General features: G+C 52.8%; 1 protein-coding gene across 4 annotated transcripts in view; it reads right to left on the reverse strand.

The window, feature by feature from the left end:
- CPNE5 (copine 5) overlaps positions 1-19,935 on the reverse strand; it is a 105,853-nt gene that overhangs the window by 27,107 nt on the left and 58,811 nt on the right. For all 4 annotated transcript variants that reach the window (XM_074397981.1, XM_010334093.3, XM_003923216.4 and 1 more), the window contains 2 exons: positions 14,532-14,635; positions 10,034-10,138 (listed from right to left, as the gene is read on the reverse strand). In XM_074397981.1, coding sequence (XP_074254082.1) covers positions 10,034-10,138; positions 14,532-14,635 — 209 coding nt within the window. The remainder of the gene's footprint in view (positions 1-10,033; positions 10,139-14,531; positions 14,636-19,935) is intronic.

The following is a 19,935-nucleotide window of genomic DNA, read 5'->3' on the forward strand; positions in this document are numbered from 1 at the left end:
CTGAATCTCCCTGAGCCATAAACCACCACTGAAAAGAGGGATCATAATGGTCTTGCAGAACAGCTGCAAGAACAAGTCAGTGAAGCCTGCCTGCCGCACAGGAGGGGCTCTACACAAACGCCTCCTTCTTTACTTCATCATGTGGCTGAGCTCTGACAGGTCCCTCCCTTCCTTTCTTCCTTCTTCCTTCCTTCCTTCCTTCCCTCCCACCCTCCCTCCCTCCCTTCCTTCCTTCCTTCCCTTTCTCCCGCCCTCCTTCCCTCCTTCCCTCCTTCCTTCCTTCCTTCTCACCTTCCTTCCCTCCCTCCCTCCTTCCCTCCCTCCCTCCTTCCCTCCTTCCTTCCTTCCCTCCTTCCTTCCTTCCCTCCTTCCTTCCTTCCCTCCCTCCCTCCTTCCCTCCTTCCTTCCTTCCTTCCCTCCCGCCCTCCCTCCCTCCTTCCCTCCTTCCTTCCTTCCTTCCTTTTTTGAGATGGAGTCTTGCTCTGTCGCCCAGGCTGGAGTGCAAATGGTGCCATCTCGGCTCACCGCAAGCTCCACCTCCCAGGTTCAAGTGATTCTCCTGCCTCACCCTCCCGAGTAGCTGGGACTACAGGCGCACACCACCACACCTGGCTAACATTCGTATTTTCAGTGGAGACGGGGTTTCACCATGTTGGCAAGGCTGATCTTGAACTCCTGACCTCAGATGATCCGCCCGCCTCGGCCTCCCAAAGTGCTGGGATTATAGGCGTGAGCCACCATGCCCCGCCTCTGATAGTTTTTCGTATAAAATTTACTTAAATCAGGGGACACTTGCACCTAGGTACTTGGGCTCTGCAACTCCCGATTCGAGCCTGACCGCCTGGCCAAATCAGTGGCAGCTTTCCAGACAGAGAATCCCAGGCCCAGCTCTGGGCAAGATGCAGGAATCTGTTTGCAAGGCTTCGCCAGGGACTGCTGTGTGTGTGCTACAGTGGTGACCTCCACCCCACTGTCAGATGGGAAAATTGAGCCTTAAGGGCCTCCAGTGACTTGCCCAGAGTCACCCAGCTGAAGGTCTGAGCCAAAACAAGACCAAGTCCCTGACTCCCAGTCCAGGACTCCAGTCATGGCCCCACAAGGCTGAAGTCTCTCTACTCCTGCCTAGTGGCCTCCCAGTCCTTCCCCAGATCCTTAAGCTCTGCAGGGGACCTTTAGAGACCCCAGCAAGGAATATCTCTCCTCTGACCACCAACACTAGGTGACTAGATTGGTGACGGCCACATGCTCAGAAGCTGGAGGAGGACCCCAGTCGTGGTGACAGCCCTGGATATTCACAAAATCACTGGGGAAATTTTTTTTTTTTTTTTTTTTGAGGCAGAGTCTTGCTCTGTCACCCAGGCTGGAGTGCAATGGTGCAATCTCAGCTCACTGTAACATCCGCCTCCCGAGTTCAAGTGATTCTCTTGCCTCAGCCTCCCGAGTAGCTGGGATCACAAGCACCCACCACCACACTCAGCTAATTTTTGTATTTTTAGTACACATGGGGTTTCACCATGTTGGCCAGGCTGGTCTCGAACTCCTGACTTTGTGATCTGCCTGCCTTGGCCTAGCAAAGTGCTGGGATTATAGGCATGAGCCACCACGCCCGGCTGGGAAATGTTTAATCCTAGGGCAGAAGGTCTGATTTAATTGGTCTGGATAGGACTCCGTTCTGGGTAGTTTTGAAAAGTTCTCTAATGGATTCTAACGTGCAGGCAGAGCCACTGACCTTCTCTAGAAGACAGCACTCGTTTTTAAACTTGGTTGCACTTTGGAATACCCTCGAGAAGCTTTGGAAGTACTGACACGGATGTCTCACTCAAGAGATTCATGGTCCGTTGGTGTGGAGTACAACCCTGGGCATGTGGATTGTGAAAAGCTCCCCAGGGGATTTGAACTTGCAACCCAGGTTGAGACCACTGAGTGTGAGATGCCTGTGTAAATTCAGCCTGGCCTCCATCAAGGCCCCAGGGATGGCTGCAGCCTAGGGGTCAGATTAGCTCAGGGGCTGCAGCTCCAGCCTTGGCAGAGAAGAAAGTGAGAGAAATATTGCCCAGAGACCTGGGGAAGGTCACCGGGAGAAGACAAGTAGGGCTTTCACTACTCTATTGATGGTTCTTATTTTTTTGAGATGGAGTCACTCTGTCACCCAGGCTAGAGTGCAGTGGCACAATCTCAGCTCACTGCAACCTATGCCTCCTGGCTTCAAGTGATTCTCCTGCCTCAGTCTCCTGAGTGGCTGGGATGACAGGTGCATGCCACCACATCTAGCTATTTTTGTATTTTTAGTAGAGACTGGGTTTCACCATGGTGGCCGGACTGTTCTGAAACTCCTGACCTCAAGTGATCCGCCCATCTTGGCCTCCGAAAGTGCTGAGATTACGGGCATGAGCCACTGTGCCCAGCCATATTCACAGCTCTGTGCCTGTCCACGCTGGCTGGGCTACCCGAAGTCACTGCAGATGCCACTTGTTACCTACTGGCCTTGGCTCCCAACCCCTTAGCACAGGGCCAACCAAAGCTGCGGTCAGGCTGACTGTGACTTCTGGGGCCAGCACCCAAGAAAACAGGCTTATTGGGGTGGGGGGAAATGAAATGGGCTTCTGCAGCCCACAAAAGGAACATCTGATCTGGCATAAAAAGGCTCAGAACACAGAGGCCTAGTATAGGAGGCAGCAAGGTGGACAGGGGAGGCCTTCAGCTCTCGGGTGAGCAGCCCCGGGTGGCTGTCTCAGCTTCTCCAGGCACTAGGTCTATTGCCCTGAGCAACTGGCTTAACCCTTGGACACCCGACTCCTTTCCAAATTGAGAAAAATCACACCCACTTTGGAGTTGCTGTGGAAGTAAACTATACTCAAATGCAGTCAGCACTGGACACACGTTGCTCTGTTTCTGCCTAAAACACTCAATTCCTCTATCCAAGCTCCTATCTCCCAAATAATTCCCACGCTTCTTGAAAAGATCAGCTCCAAGAGGCCAGGGCTTTTTGTTTCTTTACTGCTGTCCCTTCTGCTTCTAGAACAGCACCTAGCTTCTGTCAGGTGCTGTATACATATTTGTTGGCTGACTCGGAGCTCCTAACAACTTTACCAAATGGACTGTGCAGGTAACAACAATACCTTTCTTCTACAAAATCACAAAAGAAGGCCCAGAGTATGAGGCTTTCCCGGAGTCACACAGCTGGTCAGTGGTGATACCAGGAGTCAATGACCTGGGCCTCTGGACATCCAGAGTCGCAATGACAGAGCCAGATGTGTATGAGCCTGGGTAAGCCCCCAGGGCTGAGGGGCGCCAGCCAAAATTCCAGGCTCTCCCACTGCACACGAACCAGCTCTATCTATAGTCTCCTCCGAGCCGAGCTGCAAGGTCTGCCTCCTAACTGCAAGGTCTGCCTCCTAACGAGCCTCTGCCTGGCGGGCGGGGGGTGGGAGGGGGGGGTGGGGGGAAGGTTTCCCTGCTGCTTACAAGTCTCGAGGGCTGACAGGCCCTGAGGGGTTTTGCCTTAAATGGACTCGAGTCAGTCCAACCCTCAACTCTTCAGGAAAAGGAGCTGTCAGGGCCTCAGCTGAGGCTGGCAAGAAGACTGGCAGCAATCTCGGCCCCCAGCTTGCACTGTGCAACATCAGGCAGTGCCGCAGTGACTGTGCCTCCTGTCTGAGCCTCAGCTTCCGCGTGTGCAAACCGAGAATGGTGAGATGCCCCTCATCAAGGCCATCTGCAGAGGTGCCTGGTAGGGTGCCTGGCCCTCCTGGGAGTGCATCTGTGGCCGGATGCAAAAGAGAAGTAACTCTTACATCAAGGGTGCCAGGCAGAAGTGGCAAGCTGCGGTGACTCCTCTCCTCTCTTCAGGTGAGGACTCCACACACTTAACACCCTCTTAAAATCTACTCATTCAGCCTCAAGGTGTGAGTGATGGCAGTCTGACCCAGACAACTATGGTTTTAACAGGGACACATTCTCAAGTCACGGAACGATTAAGACAGTAGGGCAGATTCCAGGAAGGCGGGGGAAGGGCTTCTTGTCATCACCCCACTTTACCCCACTGGCAGGCTGGATTGGCTCTGACCCTGATGCTGCTTGCTGTGACTTCAGCTCTGCTCAGCTGGGTCACTCAGGTTTGGCCTTGTGTGGACTGGATACACAGCAAACGCAGGGAGACTCCAGGCCGGAAGGCCAGGCCAGAGGCAATTTCAACAGAAAGGAAATGTGGCTTCCCCTTGCTCTGGCAAGTTATATGATATCTTCTCCTCTATTTCCCTGGTAAAATGGGCGCAGCACTAGTACCTAGCTCCTAGGGTTATTGTGGAAATTTAAATTCAGAAAGTAAGATAATGTATTTAAACCAATTAGAATACAACTTGGTCCATGTCCTAAGTCCTCAGTAATTGTAATCGTATTACCTGGCTTTGACACCCATCATTTCAAGAACACGGCCCTTCTCGTCAGGCCCCTCCGTTCTCACCCTCCTATACCTCTTCTCTCTACAAGAGTGGGGATGCTCCCTGACCATGCTGCCCTGCTCTTAGTTCCCTCCTCTCCCTCTGATCATCTCCTCTTCTTTCTTGATCCTGGCCTCTGGCATCCCACACAGGGCCACCCAGGGCACCAGATCTCTGGCCACCCCCCTCCCGAGGACCCGCAGACTGCTGTCCCCCTCCCGCTTTAGCCGCGCCTGGTCCACAGCTGCCTCCTTTCAATGTGGCTAAAGCCATGTTCACCTCTTTCCCCAACATCTCTACGGCAGCAGCTCAGTTTCAAACAGCAAACATAATCTTTACAACTTAAGAAGTATAACTTTTTTTTTTGAATGGCTTGCGGGTAGGCTGTGAAAGGAAGTGCATCACCCAAATCTGTGTGTGTAAGAATCTGGCTCCCGATCACACTGTCCATTTCTGCCTGTGGTGCCACCTCTTCCTGCCCTCAAATGCGGAACCATCATCTCCCCTTCCTTCCTCTCACTCCTGACCCAGGCAGGTGTCAAGGCCTTTTGGGTCTCCCTCTTCCTTCTTGCGATTCCCCTCTCCTCTTCCCTCTGAGTTATTTGGTATTAAAGCCAGAAGGACGTTTAATGCTTTGAGGACTAAAACCAATCCAAACAGTTTCCCCACCTCTAATCAGAAGGCAGACCTGCCCCTAACCGCTGAGCCAGGCGCTCATTAGTAAGCCTCCCACGGGTGTACCCTGGTCACAGCCCTGTCATGCCGTGTCTTGGCTATTTGGCATCAGAGCAGAGGGATTAACAACACAGAATTAGAGCCAGCCTGCCCGGGTCCAAATCCTGGTTTTACCATCAGTGGGCAGGAAGACACTGGGAAAGTTACTTAGTCTCTCAGGGCCTCTCTGTCTCCTCACCTGTAAAATGTGGGTAGCGTCAGTACCTCTTTCCAACGAGGTAATTGTTGGGAGGATTAAATTAGCTCCTACCATAAAGTGCTTAGAGCAGGGCCTGGCCCACGGTTAAGTGCTACAGGAGTCTTCGCTGTTATTATGACCTGTCTGTCTCCCCACTGGCCTGGGAACAACATAAGAGGGAGGCTCAATAGGCCCCCACAGCACCCAACACAGCGCCTGGAGCCTGACTGGCTTCAACTGTCTATGCTCTGTGAGGCTCCCAGAGGTGCCTTGGAAGGAGGGGACAGTGGCCTCATTTTCCTGCATAGGACCCTCCCCTGCCTGCCCTGGAGGGCCTTCCGATGCTGGCACCTCCTGAGGGGCTGTTGAGTACATGGGTCTCACTAAGGCTGGGCGGGTTTTGGGGAGAGGCCCGATCGCTCACGGAGCCAGAGTGACATGCCTGGCTTCCTTGATTCACACTATTGTCAGTCACATCATGGCAGATCTGTTCCTGGACATGGGGAAGAGCCATCCTGGAGGGAGATGAGGCTAGGCTCTGCCTCAGAGGGGGAGGTGGGAGCCTGCCCCCACCACCAAATAAATACCCACCTCCTCCAATGGCCCAATGGCCTCTGAGCGCTGCTGCCCCTTTCACTGTCCCTGACAAAGCTGGCTTCTGCAACCCTAGGAGCCCCTCCCTAGAGATGCGGGGTTATGGGGAGTCAGTTGGGACCCCAGCAACTTCAGGGCAGTTGTGCCAGGGATCCCCAATTCCTTCTGCCCTGTGAGACTTTAACGGCCACACTCTCCCACCCCCCTGCCTTGAATTTCCTCTTACTTTGTCTCCATCTCTCTTTATTCCCGTGTCCCTGTCCTCAGGACACCCCCCCCCCCGCCTCTACCTGGACTTTCCAGCCTTTCCTGGGCCTTCTGAGAACTCACTGCTCCAAGCAGCCTGTCCTCACATCCCCTCACCCACACTCGAAGCCCCAGGAGCCAGCTGGACCTGTAACAGAGGCTTGCTTGACTGGAGCACGAAGACAGTTTTTGTTCCCAGGCTTATTTTGCACACTTATTTATCTGTCTAAAATACATGTGCACGTCTGTGCTCCCTGTGGCCAGATTATAGGCTCACTAAAGATGGGAACGAGGCTCCCTTGGCTTAAATGCCATACAGCCAGAGACGCCACACTGGGACACAGGAGGCGCTCAACGACCACCTGTGGCTTTTCTGTCCCAGCCAAGAGGCAGGAAAAAGAGCAAGCTCATGTCTCAAACTGGCAGCCTGGGAGTTTCTTTGAAGGAAAACAGGGGTGCCGGGAGGCCTTTCACCTGCTCGTCATCCTCCCAACATGCCTGGTCAGGCTTCCAGCTGCCCCAAGGGGTCTGTTCTTTTTGTTTCTTTGTTTTTCAAGGTTTTCTCTTTTTCTTTTTTTGAGACAGCATCCCAGGTTGGAATGCAGTGGTGCGATCATAGCTCACTGCAGCCTTGCACTTGTGGACTCAAGTGATCCTTTCACTTCAGCCACCTGAGTAGCTGGGGCCACAGATGTATGCCACCATGCCCAGCTACTTTTTTTTTTTTGAGACGGAGTTTCGCTATTGTTACCCAGGCCTAAGTGCAATGGCGAGATCTTGGCTCACCACAACCTCCGCCTCCTGGGTTCAAGCAATCCTCCTGCCTCAGCCTCCTAAGTAGCTGGGATTACAGGCACGCACAACCATGCCCAGCTAATTTTTTGTATTTTTAGTAGAGACAGGGTTTCACCATGTTGACCAGGATGGTCTCGATCTCTTGACCTCGTGATCCACCCGCCTCGGCCTCCCAAAGTGCTGGGATTACAGGCGTGAGCCACCATGCCCGGCCAATTTTTTTTTTTAATGTTTTAATTTTTTAATTTAATTTTTAAATTTTGTTGTAGAGATGGGGGTCTTGCTATATTACCCAGGCTAGTCTTGAACGCCTGGATTCAAGTCCATCTCAGCCTCCTAGCATTGGGATTGCAGGCGTGAGCCACCACACCTGACTCGAGGTGTCTGTTTCGACACCCCAGTGCTCCTGTTGGATCAGCCAGAAGAGGCCCAGCTTTCTGGCTGTCCAGAGAGCCCTGCCCATGAGCCCCCCACCAGCTCACCCACCTGAGCTGCAGCAATCACCAGGAGACAGGAGTGGGTTCTCCTGACTCAACAGAGACCAACGCAGCCTCACAGTTCCCATTTTGGGTGGCCCCACTCTCTCTTGGCACTTGCTACAATGTATAATTACATGTTTCCTTGTATGATTGTTGGATTAATGTCTGCCTCCCCTACTGGCCTGTAAACTCCATGAGGTTAGGTGGAGAGTCAAGATCACAGGTTTGTTCCCTGCTAATTTCCTAGCACCTAGCACAGTGGCTGGTACATGACAGGGGTTCCCTAAATATTTGTGAATGAGATGCTGAATTTGTTTTTCATTTCTTTGTGTTTTTGTGTCACAATTCCGGCTCACTGCAACCTCCACCTCCTGGGTTCAAGTAAGTCTTTTGCCTCAGCCTCCTAAGTAGCTGGGACTATAAGCACACACCACCATACCTGGCTAATTTTTGTATTTTTGGTAGAGATGGAGTTTCACCACTAGTCTCGAACTCCTGACCCTGGCGATCTGCTCACCTTGGCCTCCCAAAGTGCTAGGATTACAGGTGTGAGCCACCTCGCCCCCGCCAAATTTGGTATTTTATGCACACCAGAGCCTCGTTATATAGGTTGTGTCCTGTGAGCATCAATGTAGTCCTGTATAGCTGACAGACATTTTAATGCCCATTTTACAGATAAGGAAACTCAGGCTCAGACAAGTCAAAGACTGCCCAGTGGACGATGCTTTTTGGTCACAGAGTCAGGATTAGCAACCAGGTATCTTGTATCTACACTCAACAATCTACACTCAAATGATGATGATGATAGCTAACATGTAATAAGAGCAGGCATATGTTGAAGCAAAAAATTTAGCTGGGCAACGTGGTGAAACCTCATCTCCACCAAAAACGCAAAAAATTAGCTGGGCGTGGTGGTGCATGGTTATGGTACCAGCCACTTGGGAGGCTGAGGCAGGAGGATTGCTTGAGCCCAGGAGGCAGAGGCTGCAGTGAACTTGAATCGTGCTACTGCATTCCAGCCTGGTGACAGTCAGACTTCATCTCAATTAAAAAAAAAAAAAAAATCTGCCAGACATGGTGGCTCACACCTGTAATCCCAGCACTTTGGGAGACAGAAGCGGGTGCATCCCTTGAGCCCAAGAGTTTGAGACCAGCTTGGACAACATGGTGAAACCAGTCTCTACAAAAAGAAAAGAAAAAGCCAATCACGGTGGCTCACGCCTGTAGTCCCAGCACTTTAGGAGGCTGAGGTGGGCGGATCACGAGGACAGGCTGGTGAACATGGTGAAACAGATCCTGGCTAACATGGTAAAACCCCGTCTCTATTAAAAATACAAAAAATTAGCCAGGCATGGTGGCATGCTCTTATAGTCCCAGCTACTCAGGAGGCGGAGGCAGGAGAATCGCTTGAACCCAGGAGACGGAGGTTACAGTGAGCTGAGATCATGCCACTGCAGTCCAGCCTGGGCCACAGAGTAAGACTCTGTCTCAAAAAAAAAAAAAAAAAAAAAAAAAAAAAAAAAAATTAGCTGGGTGTGGTGGTAGGTGCTTGTAGTCCCAGCTCCTCAGGAGGTGGGGGTGGGAGGACCACTTGAACCTGGGAGGTCCGGGCTGTAGTGATCTGTGATGGCACCACTGCCACTGCACTCCAACCTGGGTGACTGAGTGAGACCCTGTCTTAAAAAAAAATAAAAATAAAAATAGGCCGGGCGCGGTGGCTCATGCCTGTAATCCCAGCACTTTGGGAGGCCGAGGCGGGTGGATCACGAGGTCGAGAGATCGAGACCATCCTGGTCAACATGGTGAAACCCCGTCTCTACTAAAAATACAAAAAAATAGCTGGGCATGGTGGCACGTGCCTGTAATCCCAGCTACTCAGGAGGCTGAGGCAGGAGAATTGCCTGAACCCAGCAGGTGGAGGTTGCGGTGAGCCGAGATCGCGCCATTGCACTCCAGCCTGGGTAACAGGAGTGAAACTCCGTCTCAAAAAAAATAAAAAAATAAATAAATAAAATAATAGAAAGGAATCCCAGAAGCTCTTTACACCCCACGCCTACCCCATTTGTTTACGGTAACTAGGCTGGTGAGATGTGTCCCCAGGATCTGACTCCCCAGAGTCCGTTGGCCAGGAGTCGACCAGCTGCCTCTGCCTGCGTCAACACCCCGCTTTCCTGCTGCCATCTGCTCCTCCGCTGGGAACAATGCAAAGACAAGCTGCTGAGCTCCAGGTCTGGGCACTCGGGACACCCATCTGGGTTTCCCTGGAATCCTGGGCACTTCCCATCCTCTTGGGAGTTTCCCACCAGTGGGGATGCCAGACAGAGAGGAGAGAGGTGGGGCAGGTGGGGAGGGGAGGGTGTGAGGCTGTGAAGCGGCAGACATTGCAGGGTACAGCAGGGGAAGAGTGGGGAGGCTCACCTGTGCAGCACACCCCACTGCACAACTCCAGAAGGCCTTGTTCCTATTGATGGGACTGACCGAGTCAATATGAATGGGGCCTCCCTCACCTGTGCTTGGGGAGGGCCCAGGAGCAGAAGGAAAGAGGAAAGGACATTTTCTCATCTCACCGATCATAGTCGCCGTTGCAGAGGGCTCTCACGGGGATGGAGAAAGTTTGCCAGACTGGGTTTAGGGTGTTCTTCATGACCTCGGTCTTGTGGCAAATGGTGAACCTGGTGAAGAAGAAGAAAGGGAAAGGCTGTCAGGCGCAAACCCACGGGAGGCGGTGCAGGTCGGCAGAGGAGTCAGCCGGTTCACATCTCTGGTTCCCAGACGATGGAAACGATGCCTTCAAAAGGTGATGAGCTGTCCGCCGCTAGCAGCAGCCATGCTGATGCTAGACAGTCATTTGCTGGTGACACTGCAGAAAGGGTTCCTGTAGCAGGTGAGGACCTAGTGGTGGGGAGAAGTCCCAGGGTGTCAGGAGCCCTGGTTTCTAGCCCCTGAGCAAGCTCTTCCCTCTCTCAGCCTCTAGCTCCTCACCTGTAAACCCAGGCAGTTACCCTCTATCAAAGATTCTCTATCTGCAATCCACAGAAGGATGAATGGATGAACTTTGGGGGTCTGTGAACCCCTGAAACAGTGGGAGAAATTAGGTGTATGGGTTGTTTGTGCCTGCTGCTGCCCTGGCCTGGAATATTCTCTCCCCCATTTCCATCTTTATGACTCACTCCTCACTACCTTCAAACGCCATCTCCATGAAACCTCCCCTGACTACCATATCGAACATTGACAACTGCCTGGTCTCCTGCCTCGCACATCCCCTAGACTCCTCCCAGACTTTTTTTTTCCTATTTCATTTGTCACCATTTGACATTTTGATATAGTCTATTTTTTCCCTTATTTATTCTGCTCATGATCTGTCACTAAAATGTAAGTTCCATAAGAGCAAGGATTTTTGTCTTTTTTAAATCACTGGCACATCCCTAGTGCCTAGAACAGTGCCTGGCACTTCATAGCTATTCAATAATTCTTTTTAAATGAATCAATGTATTTCTTGGGGGGGAGTTTCCATTGCTTTCACTGGAATGTCAATCCAATGAAATTAAAGTCCCTGACTTAGATGATCTCTAAGACACTTTCTGCTTTTCCAGTCTGAATCCATGAACCCGCTTTGCAAACTAAAAGTACAGAATTGACTTATCCCAGATGGGCCCTAATGCGGTGTCCCTGTCCACGCCCCACGCCATGCCTGACAGGCCCCATCCTGGAAGCCAGCCCTGCCACATGGACGGGCAGCCACTAGCAGGGCTGGGCTGGGGGCAGAGGCATCTCTCCGAGACCTCCCACCACTGCCCCAGCTACATCCCTGCTTGGAAAGGTCACCAGAATAAGTGCCTGGGCTCCGCCCATACCCACACAGCCGGTGTCATTTCTTCTCTGGCAACTTTCAAGTCAAAATGTCATTCTGTCACCATGGCTTAGTGTTTCTCTTCTCTGCTCCTTCTCGCCCACCTGCTGGAGTGTGAAGATGCATGTGGGAGACCTCCTCACACAACCCAGAGCTGGTGGCGAGGACCGGAATTGGGGTGGAGGCAGGAGGGGCCACAGCTGCCCATGGCTGGGGCAGGCAGGTGGGGCAGGAAGAGGAGGCTGGGGCAGTGGGGGAAGGGGAGCTAGAGGGACCACAAGGGGTAGGGAATGGGTTGTTCCGGAGGGAGGGAGGATGATACTGTGCAGAAGCCCCACTGGGCTCCAAAGACCACCCCCTCAACAGTCACAAAGATCCCTGTGGACCCTCTGCAGCCTCCCACCTCTGAAACCACTGATTTCTCCCTTTCCCTCCTCTCGAGTGAGAGCCAAGCATGACCAGATGTTCTAAGTGATCAGGTGTGGCTCTAGGGGCACGGCAGGTGCCTCCTTTCCTTGTCCCTCCTCCGGTGGCTGGTGTGACAGTTCCCTCTCCTGGCTGCCCCGCTGACCTTCCTCTAACTGGAGGTATCTCCCCAAGCCTTCCAGTGTTCTCCCCTAAACCCTCAAGTGACCACCCTGTTCTTACCAGTCCACCCCTTTGCCCTTTCACAGGGGCCAGATACTGGCCCGCCTCTTGGGGGGGGGGGCTCCAGATCAGTTTCTCCAGTGCCCTATGGGATCCCCTATGAGGGATCAGTGTCTCCTTGCCCCCAGGATGCTCCAGCTCATACTTCGAATGTAACCTGCCCCCAAATAAACTCCCACGGCTTCCCTGGTCTCTGCAAGTACTCTGGGTTCTCTTGGCTCCACTGCCAGGGAGAGGGCTCTGACTTCGGTCCCCATCCAAGTCCTGCTCAGTGAGGTCCCCTCATTGTCCTTTTGCCCCCTTCCTCCCCTCCCCACTTCCTCCCCCTGCATCTCCATGGCACAGCTCCAGGGTGGGAGCTGGTAGCACCTCCCACCTGTTCCCCGTGTCAGTCACGAGGCTCCCCCTCTCCCCACACCCTCCCCACCCATCCTACACAACGCTGGCTCCCTCCCTCCCTCGGCGAGAGCAATCTTTCCCAAACACCTTTTACAGCGCACCCCTCTCCTGCTCCCAGATCCCTCTCCTCCCAGCAGGCCCCAGCCAGACAAGCCCAGCTTGACCCTGGCTCTGCCTCTCTGGAGGGGGCCTTCGTGGACATCCAGGGAACAATACTCGGGTCTTTTCCTCCCCCACATCAAGTCAAGTCAAAGTCAACACAAATTATTTAAAGAAATCCTTCTGGGAGTCCTTTGGTGAGACAAAGAATCCTTTTGTCATGCAAATGATCATACCTAATTTCCCTTGTTTTGTACGTGATTTAAAAATCACTTATCCCTTGAACTGAAACACACCTCCTCCTCGCCACTCCCCTGCCCCCCAACACACACACACACACACACACACACACACACACACTCTCTCTCTCTCTCTCTCTCTCTCTCTCTCTCTATTTTTTTTTTTTTTTTTTTTTGAGACGGAGTTTCACTCTTGCTACCCAGGCTGGAGTGCAATGGCGCGATCTCGGCTCACCGCAACCTCCGTCTCCTCGGTTCAGGCAATTCTCCTGCCTCAGCCTCCTGAGTAGCTGGGATTACAGGCATGCGCCACGATGCCCAGCTAATTTTTTGTATTTTTAGTAGAGACGGGGTTTCACCATGTTGACCAGGATGGTCTCGATCTCTTGACCTCGTGATCCACCCGCCTCGGCCTCCCAAAGTGCTGGGATTACAGGCTTGAGCCACTGCGCCCGGCTTCTCTCTCTTTCAAAGGGAACTGGGGGAAGGTCCTTCTGCCTTCTGGGCACTCTGGCTTTGCCCAAACGTTTCTCCCTTCTCCAGCCCTTCATTCTTCCCTGCTCCCCCACCCCCACTGCAGGGACCCATCTTCTTCCTCTCCTTCAAAGCCCAAGTTCCCCTTCTCCAGCAGCGCTTCTCTAACGAACCTCCGTGGCCCCATCACTTTCTCATTCTGCAGAATCCCAGCCTGGAAGTGGCCACAGCCTGCCAGGACTGCGGCGCTTAAGGAGACTGTGGAGGCCGTGCAATCCAACTGGTTCATTTTATGGATGAGAAAACAGGCCCAGAGAGGGGGCTTCACTTGCCCCGGGTCACACAAGAGGCTGCTGGGAAGGACCTGGGTGCCCAGACCTTGCGCCCAGAACCTGTCTCCCTGCATACATTGCTGACCTACATTTGCCAGCGTGCTGTGTATGCTTCCAACTTCCTGCGGCTGGCTTCTAGACTAGGGAGAAGAGACGAGGAAAACAGAGGCTTCAGCCGGGCGCGGTGGCTCAAGCCTGTAATCCCAGCACTTTGGGAGGCCGAGGCAGGTGGATCACGAGGTCGAGAGATCGAGACCATCCTGGTCAACATGGTGAAACCCCGTCTCTACTAAAAATACAAAAAATTAGCTGGGCATGGTGGCGCGTGCCTATAATCCCAGCTACTCAGGAGGCTGAGGCAGGAGAATTGCCTGAGCCCAGGAGGCGGAGGTTGCGGTGAGCCGAGATCGCACCATTGTACTCCAGCCTGGGTAACAAGAGTGAAACTCCGTCTCAAAAACAACAACAACAACAACAACAACAACAACAACAACAAAAAACAGAGGCTTCAGTCTGGAGTTTCAGATGAAGCCTATGGCAGAGTGTGGGGCCAGGCAGGGGCCAGGGTCCGGATAGGGCCCTGTTGTGTGGGCAGTAGTGGCGGGCCAATGCTGACAGGGCTGTGGGGATAGGGGACTGGGCTTGGAGACAGGGCTGACTTGTGTAGAATGAAGGAGCTTCCAGAGGTATCCCTGAGGGACTGGCCCCCTCTTCCTGCCCTAGCCCTGGTTTTGCTTACTTCCCCCACCCTCCACATGCCTAGCCTCCGCCACTCAGTACCATCACTGAGAGCCACAGAATGGCACCACCGGCTTAGAGGCCGCCGCCGCCTCCCACTGACCACACCTAGGTGGCCAGGGCACTACCTGGGGGCCCCAGACTTCCACCCAGAGCTCTTGCCCTCTCTAGAGCAGAAGGAGATGGACTCAAGCCCACCCTGCCCAGCAAGTCACCACAACCCAACCATCCTTGACTCCAGAAGGGACCAGAAGGCGCAGTGCACATGTGCCACCAGAAAACTCACGTTCCATCCTCGTTGCTTCTGTAGAATACCAAGAAGGGGTCGGATTTCCCGAAGAAGTCTTTCTTGTCCAGCTTGTTGGCACAGAACTGCATGGTGGCGACATCCTGGTGGGAGGGAGGGAGAACAGAGCATGAGCAGGTGAAGGTGGCAGCGCAGCTCCGGACCCTGACAAGCACGAGGGGTCCAGGCGTAGCCCTGGCTGGAAAGCACTGACTGAGCCCCAGGCCCATATTCCATTCTCAAACAGCACCCCCCAACCCCCAAATGGTCTAGCAGACCAGTTGGGTGGGAAGCAGGCGGAGTCCACAGCTGCCCCAGTTTGAATCGTAGCTCTGACACTTTCTCTGTGTGAACTTGGGCAAGGTAGGTGACCTCTTGGAGCCTCAGTTTCCCCTCCGGAACAGGGGGCTGATGACAGCACACATCTACGGGGTTGTCATGAGGACTAAGTGAGATCAAGGGTGTGACGTGCACGGCAGAGCGAGGCAAGTGGCAACGCCCTGATGGATGTGAACACATGTGATTTCACTACACGTTCACTGAGTCCCTCCAAAAGGTGACATAGCAAACCCAAGGCCACTCTGAGCTTGATCTGCGAGCCCCAAAGCCCTCTCTCTGGCCTCATTGCCTCACTCCCTCACATCTGTGTGTGGTTCCTGAAGTTCCAGATTCAGCATCACTTTCACACCCACCAACTCACGAGAGGCTCGCCCAACGTTCTCAGGTGGATACAGTGGGGACTGTGGACCATTTCACAGCTAAGAAGCCAAAGGCTCAGAAAAGGGAGTGGCTTCCCCAAGTTCACCAAGCAGAGCCCACCTGCCGACTCTCCCGCCCCGCTCCCTGCCCCAGCTAACCCAACACACAGTGAGTACAGAGAAGGTGTCCAGGCCCTGGTGAGGATCTCTGGACCCCTCAGCCCCTCAGCTCCCTGGGGTCAACGGGGCACTGGGCAGAGATTTTCCCATCATCCTCTTCACCCCTCCCGTGTGGCCTCTGCCACTTGAAAGCTCTGCATCCTGACAAATCAGCTTCAAAGCGGCTGAGCTCAGGGCTGTGTTGTCTAGACCCCAGGACCTGCCCTGCTTTTGGGGTCACTCGGCTCCCTCACACAGCCTCCTTCCTCTTAGTGTCTTGAGATTAGTCACCCACAGCCCACTGAGGACCAAACGGTGGCAGAGAAGACGACGTGACTCCCATGAGGCTGAAGGACTCAGTGAAAAGGCTGAGCGGTGGCTGCGGTGGTATAATGGTTAGGAATATGGCTGCTGGAGTCAGGCTGCCTGCTTCAGTCCATCCCTCCTTAGCTGCGTGACCCAGGGCAAGTGATTCATCCTCTGTGTGCTCAGTTTCCCTACCTGTGAAATGGGGGTAATGGCAGTGCCCACCTCATAGGTTCGTGAGGATAAAATGAGTTAACAAGTGTACAGCGCTGTGTGCATGTGAGCTATTATCATATGTGAACACCTGCTTCCCCACCCAGCCACAGTGTGTGTGACCTCTGTCCCTGCCCCACACCCACCTCCAACACCCCACATGCCTTCCCTTGGAGACACCTGATGACAACAAACACAGCCTCCCTTCATTCATTCACTCACTCATTCATTCAACATTTAATAGATGGCACCTGTGTAGGACAGTCACTGAGCTCAGCACTTTACACCCCTTATCATATGTAGTCCTCAAAATAATCCTTTGTTACTTTTGACAAACGGGGAAGCTGGAGGTCAGAGAAGTTAGGTGACCTGCCTGAGATCACCAGCTGGTAACTGGTAGAGCAGAAATTCACACATCAATAAACGAATTTCAAAGTCATGCCTCTTCCAGTATACCACTCGGCCCCCCTGAGAGAGAGCAAATTACATTTCTCCACTTCCCTGTTTTCTTTAGAATCAGCTGATTTGTTCAGACTCTGGGCCTACACACGCAGGGAGGGGCTGCACTCTGGTTACCCTGGGATAGGGAAGAGGCTCTAAGGATGGGCAGTGCTAGAGACAGAAGGACCTGCACAAGGAGGTGCCCAGGTAATGACGGCTTTTTTTTTTTTTTTTTTTTTTTTTTGAGACGGAGTTTCACTCTTGTTGTCCAGGCTGGAGTGCAATGGCTTGATCTTGGCTCACTGCGCAATGGCTTGATCTTGGCTCACTGCAACCTCTGCCTCCCAGATTTGAGCAATTCTCCTGCCCCAGCCTCCTGGGAATACAGGTGCCTGCCACCATGCCCAGCTAATTTTTGTATTTTTAGTAGAGACGGGGTTTCACCATTTGGTCAGGCTGGTCTTGAACTCCTGACCTCAGGTGATCCACCGACCTCAACCTCCCAAAGTGCTGGGATTACAGGCATGAGCCACCACACCCGGCCAGAAGGAGCACTTTAAATGCTCCCTAGGGACCCCCGTCCATGGCCTGGGAAAGGGATGTGGCCCAGGACTTGACAGGCTACTACCTGGCTCTATACATTGGGGAGGCCCAGTGCAAAGAGAAAACGTGGGGTCCTCTGTTCAGAAACAAATCAGCAGATTCAAGATACTGACGGCAGAGCATTAAACCAAGCACAAGTCCCCATGTGACTACACAGGCCACACACCGGGGAAGCCGGCCCTGTCTCCTTCCCACAGAGGTGACCCACAATGGCATCAGAAAACCACCAAGAGAGGCCCAGACCCAGCTCAGGAGAGCGGCAGGGATGGCCCCAGCAGGGAACTCAGAACTCACGGCTCCAGTCCTGGCTCTGCATAGCCTTGAGCAGGTCCCTCGAGCTCTCAGAGTCTCAGCTTCCTCGTCTGCGGCGCGCTGAATGGGAGGACCACCACAGTCCTTTTAAGCTGAGCAGTCAATGCCACATGGGGAACACTGAAATAGCCATCTCTGTGGGGAGCGCTGGCACTCAGGGGACAGTGTGGAAAGCCAAGACGCCCCCAGCCTTCCCAGCCCCAGCCAGGGTTTGGTTGTCATCATGATGACCTCGCCCGAATCTGGAGGTCGCCCGCGTGACACTCTCATCTGAATTAACACAGGCAAGCCACCCAGGACCTGCTCAGCCTGCACCGGCTGACTATAAAACGCACACACTTGAAACAACCAAAACAGAGGCCACAAAGTCCAGAGGCAACAGCTCTTAGCTTTGCTTCCCAGCAACCCCTTGGGCCCTGTGAGGTCAGGAATAGGGGAGAAATACTAGGAAAAAAAAAAGAACTTGACAGGTCATAAGTTCCAGGGACATTCAGTGCTCCCCTGGGAGGGCCGCTGCCTCAACCCAGCACCCGACAGCAATAAACAGCGCAAAGGGCCAGGCATGGTGGCTCACAACTGTAATCCCAGTACTTTGGGAGGCCGAGGTGGGTGGATCACCTGAGCTCAGGGGTTCAAGACCAACCTGACCAACACAGCAAAACCCTGTCTCTCCTAAAAATACAAAATTAGCCGGACATGGTGGCTCATGCCTGTAATCCCAGCTACTCGGGAGGCTGAGGCAGGAGAAACGCTTGAACCTGCAAGGCAGAGGTTGCAGTGAGCCGAGATCGCGCCACTGCACTCCAGCCTCGGGGGCAAGAGCGAGACTCTGTCTTTAAAAATAATAATAATAATAAAAACAAAAACCGAAAACAAAACAGAGAGAGAGAAAGAAAGGGCACAAAGGAGCTAAGCACTACTTGGTTGGAATCCTAACTCTGCCACCTCCCTGCTGAGCGGCCCCAGGTGGGTAACTTAACCTCTCTGAGGCTGGGTAACGTAGAAGATAGCGCCCCCTTGTGAGCCTGTGGAGAAGGCGAAAGGAGATGGCCTGTGTTACACCCGGGTCCACAGTGCCTCACAGAGCCGGACGTAACCCTTGCAGAGTGCCACCTGCACTGGGGTGAACCATACGAAATTGCCATTAATCAGCTGTTGTTTGCCTAGGAAAATGACAATGTAATATGGTTCTACCCACAAGGACATATAGAGGGAAACACACACTGGGGTCTAGCGGAGGGTAGAAGGTGGAGGGTAGGAGGAGGGAGAGGATCAGGAAAAATAACTAATGGGTACTAGGCTTAATACCTGAGGGATGAAATAATCTGTACAACGAACCTCCGTAACACAAGTTAACCTATGTAACAAAGCTGTGCATATGCCCATAAACTTACACCGAAAGCAAAAAATGTACGTGGTTCTACCTTGTAACCGCTGTAGTAGGCAGATATAATGTCATATGTTTTTTTTTTTTTTTTTTTGAGACGGAGTTTCGCTCTTGTTACCCAGGCTGGAGTGCAATGGCGCGATCTCGGCTCACCGCAACCTCCGCCTCCTGGGTTCAGGCAATTCTCCTGCCTCAGCCTCCTGAGTAGCTGGGATTACAGGCACGCGCCATCATGCCCAGCTAATTTTTTGTATTTTTGGTAGAGACGGGGTTTCACCATGTTGACCAGGATGGTCTCGATCTCTCGACCTCGTGATCCACCTGCCTCGGCCTCCCAAAGTGCTGGGATTATAGGCTTGAGCCACCGCGCCCGGCCCCTATGTATTAATTTACTGAATCCTTTCAGCAACCCTATTAGGGAGGCACTGTTACAATTCCTCTTTTGTTTCTGATACAGGGTTTTTTTTTTCTCTCTCTCTCTCTGTCACCCAGGCTGGAGTGCAGTGGTGCCATCTCCGCTCACTGCAGCCTCAACCTCCTGGGCTCAAGCGATCTTCCCACCTCAGCCTACTGAAAAGCTGAGACCACAAGTGTGTGCCACCATGCCCCATGCCCAGCTAGGTTTTTAATTTTTAAATTTTATTGCCCAGGCTGGTCTTGAACGCCTGAGCTCAATCTGCCCACCTCAGCCTCCCAAAGTGTTGGAAGTACAGACGTGAGCCACAACACCTGGCGATTATTCCCATTTTAAAGATGAGGAAACCAAAGCACAGAGAGGTTAACACCCTTGACTGAAGTTACACAGCTAGTAAGAGGAGCTGAGATGAGAACAAGACAGTCTGGCTCCAAAGATTATTAACTGAGATTCCAAATGATGACCTCAAATCATCAAAATAAGTTTTAACCTCAGTTTGAGGAGTCAGGGAAGTGCGAAGTCCATTTAAGAAAGGCCTCTGGGCAAACTAGTTAAAATTAAAAAAAAAAAAAAAAAAAAAAAAAAGACTGGCTCTGAAATTCAGCTAACTGGAAAAATCCACCAGTGTGTGACACTTCCTCCCTGCAGCCCTGATAGCAGATAAGTGAAGCACTGCTGGGGCTGGTGGCTGATTTTGTTCCTCAGCCTTATCCGCCCTCCCTAACACAATCTAGACCCAGGAACATTCGCCAAAAGCCCACTGTGATCATCTGTATTGCTGCACCATTGCAGAATCCGAGGGGGAGAAAACAGACCTTCAGAGAAATTTCTAGGCTGAAGCGAAGGCAAGCATCCTCCCTAATGGTACCC

The sequence above is a fragment of the Saimiri boliviensis genome, chromosome 4 (assembly GCF_048565385.1).
Source record: "Saimiri boliviensis isolate mSaiBol1 chromosome 4, mSaiBol1.pri, whole genome shotgun sequence".
Taxonomy (NCBI): Eukaryota; Metazoa; Chordata; class Mammalia; order Primates; family Cebidae; genus Saimiri; species Saimiri boliviensis.